The 2,924-nt window shown below is 42.7% G+C and overlaps 1 protein-coding gene across 1 annotated transcript; it reads right to left on the bottom strand.

Annotated features, from left to right (window-relative positions):
* On the bottom strand, positions 501 to 1,424 carry LOC108637634 (olfactory receptor 52E5). The gene has a single exon (XM_018058977.1). The coding sequence runs from the start codon at positions 1,422 to 1,424 to the stop codon at positions 501 to 503; it is 924 nt and encodes a 307-aa protein (XP_017914466.1).

The following is a 2,924-nucleotide window of genomic DNA, read 5'->3' as shown; positions in this document are numbered from 1 at the left end:
TAAGGTCCTTCTAGTCAAGGCTATGGTTTTTCCAGTGGTCATGTATGGATGTGAGAGTTGGACTGTGAAGAAGGCAGAGCACCGAAGAATTGATGCTTTTGAACTGTGGTGTTGGAGAAGACTCTTGAGAGTCCCTTGGACTGCAAGGAGATCCAACCAATCCATTCTGAAGGAGATCAACCCTGGGATTTCTTTGGAAGGAATGATGCTAAAGCTGAAACTCCAGTACTTTGGCCACCTCATGTGAAGAGTTGACTCATTGGAAAAGACTGTGATGCTGGGAGGGATTGGGGGCAGGAGGAGAAAGGGACAACAGAGGATGAGATGGCTGGATGGCATCACGGACTCGATGGACATGAATCTGAGTGAACTCCGGGAGTTGGTGATGGACAGGGAGGCCTGGCATGCTGTGATTCATGGGGTCGCAAAGAGTCAGACACGACTGAGTGACTGAACTGAACTGAACTGATGATCATGGAAGATTTCCTTGGCGCTAAACATCAATAGCTTTTTGGGTTGAGCATCCTAAGTACTCGTTCTCTTATCTGCTTTGTCCTGACACCATAGATGATAGGATTAAGGGCAGGAGGTACAACCACATATAGATTGGCCAGAAGTATGTGGATGCAGTGAGGGACATTGTGGCCAAAGCGGTGGGTCATGGAGGAGAAGAGTGCTGGCAGGTAGAAGGCCAACATGACGCAGACATGGGATCCACAGCTGCTGAGTGCCTTGAGCCGTGCATCCCAGGACGGGAGGTGGAAGACTGCTCTGAGGATTTGGACATATGAAAATCCAATCACAGAAAGATCAATGTATCCCACAGAGAAAGCAATCAAGCCATAGATAACATTGACCCTAATACTGGCACAAGACAACTTTGCCAAACCCATGTGTTCACAATAGGTGTGGGGGATGATCCGGACTTCACAGAAAGGCAGTCTCAGGATAAGGAAGATAAGTGGAGTCACAAATACCAAAGTCCTAAATATGATGACTATGCCAAGGATAGCTATTACCTTACTGGTGAGGACCATGCTATACCTCAGGGGGTTGCAGATGGCCATGACCGTCAGCACCACAGATTCCAGGCCAGTGCATATGTGAATTGTGTACATCTGTGTGATGCAAGCACCAAACACAATCTCCCTGAGATTGAACCAGAAGATGCCCAGCATCTTGGGGATGGTGGCTGTGGACAGGCCAAGGTCAGTGAAGGCCAACATGGCCAGGAAGTAAAACATAGGTTGGTGGAGGCTGCGTTCAGTCTGGATCACGAACAGGATGGTAACGTTTCCCAGGAGAGCTATTAGATAGACTGCAAGGAAGGGGAAGCCGATCCAGATGTGCACGTCTTCCAGCCCTGGAATCCCCAACAGAAGAAAGGAGGAAGGATGGAGCTGTGTCTTGTTGGGGTGCAGCATATCTGGTTGGAGTGGTTATAGATACATTTTTTGCAGTTTTCTTGCTTCCAGGGAGAGACCATAACCTCTTTCAGAGCATGTCACCTGTTTTCTGGAATCTTTAATTTCATAATACGGCTGAGGAGACCTAGAGATGGAATATGAGACAGAATTAAAAAGACATTCTCACTTCAAAGTATTTACCTCACCAACATAGAAAACTACGTGGAATATTCCCCAAAAAAGCCATTTTGCACTTGTATATTTTTCCCTTCACTCTTTAAGGAAGAAACTGTATATGGCTATAAAATAACAAATATTGATTGTTAATTATATCTATTAATCATCATGTAAAGCCTAAACAAAATGGTCTGTGTGTGTGTGTATAAAATTACAGGATTTGTATTGATATAGATGGTTTAGGTGAATGATACATTCTTTCAAGAGAGGCCTGAAAAGAAGATAGTATGTGAATATATAAGCAACAAGGTCTTACTGTATATCACAGATAGCTATATTTAGTATCCTATAATAAATGATAATGGAAAAGAATACAAAAAAGACAACATTATAAATCAACTATACTTTAATAAAAATTTTTTTATAAAAGAACAAGGGATTGCTAAATGAAAAGAGAAAATGGTGTGTGGTAGGGAACTTAGTTATGGTGGAGGGGTGGACAGCTAGTGTTTAGATCTGAACTAAGGAATGGAATTAAGAAATTTTGACATATCAGGAGACTAATGTATAATTCCAGCAAAATAATAAACCTTCTCAGAGCTATAAATTCTTCTAAGTCCCACCACCAAAATAATTCTTAGTCTAGATTTAATGAAACACTATCCACAGAGCCTTCCCCAGCTGGCTTATTTCATGATTATTTATTATTTTTGTTATTTTCTAGAAGTCTATTTATCTTGCTGTTATGCTAGTCATTATTGATTATTAGTGGTTTTTAAAGTGTAGTACCTGGGCCATGGGTATCAGCATCATCTAGTAATTTGTTATAAATGCTAATTACTGGACACTACCCCAGACTCAATTGATGCTTTTGAACTGTGGTGTTGGAGAAGACTCTTGAGAGTCCCTTAGACTGCAAGGAGATCCAACCAGTCCATTCTGAAGGAGATCAACCCTGGGATTTCTTTGGAAGGAATGATGCTAAAGCTGAAACTCCAGTATTTTGGCCACCTCATGAGAAGAGTTGACTCATTGGAAAAGACTGTGATGCTGGGAGGGATTGGGGGCAGGAGGAGAAAGGGACAACAGAGGATGAGATGGCTGGATGGCATCACTGACTTGATGGACGTGAGTCTGGGTGAACTCCGGGAGTTGGTGATGGACAGGGAAGCCTGGCGTGCTGCAATTCACGGGGTCACAGAGTCAGACACGACTGAGTGAACTGAACTGAACCCCAGACTCTCTAAATCAGAATCTCTGGTATTGAGACCTATTAATAATGCTAATTAAACCCTCTAGGCAATTCTAATGCTCATTCTAGCTTAAAGAAACACTGCTATC

This window comes from Capra hircus, chromosome 15 (assembly GCF_001704415.2).
Source record: "Capra hircus breed San Clemente chromosome 15, ASM170441v1, whole genome shotgun sequence".
Classification (NCBI taxonomy): Eukaryota; Metazoa; Chordata; class Mammalia; order Artiodactyla; family Bovidae; genus Capra; species Capra hircus.
Note: the sequence above shows the minus strand (reverse complement) of the source record. Positions and strands in the feature narration are given on the sequence as shown.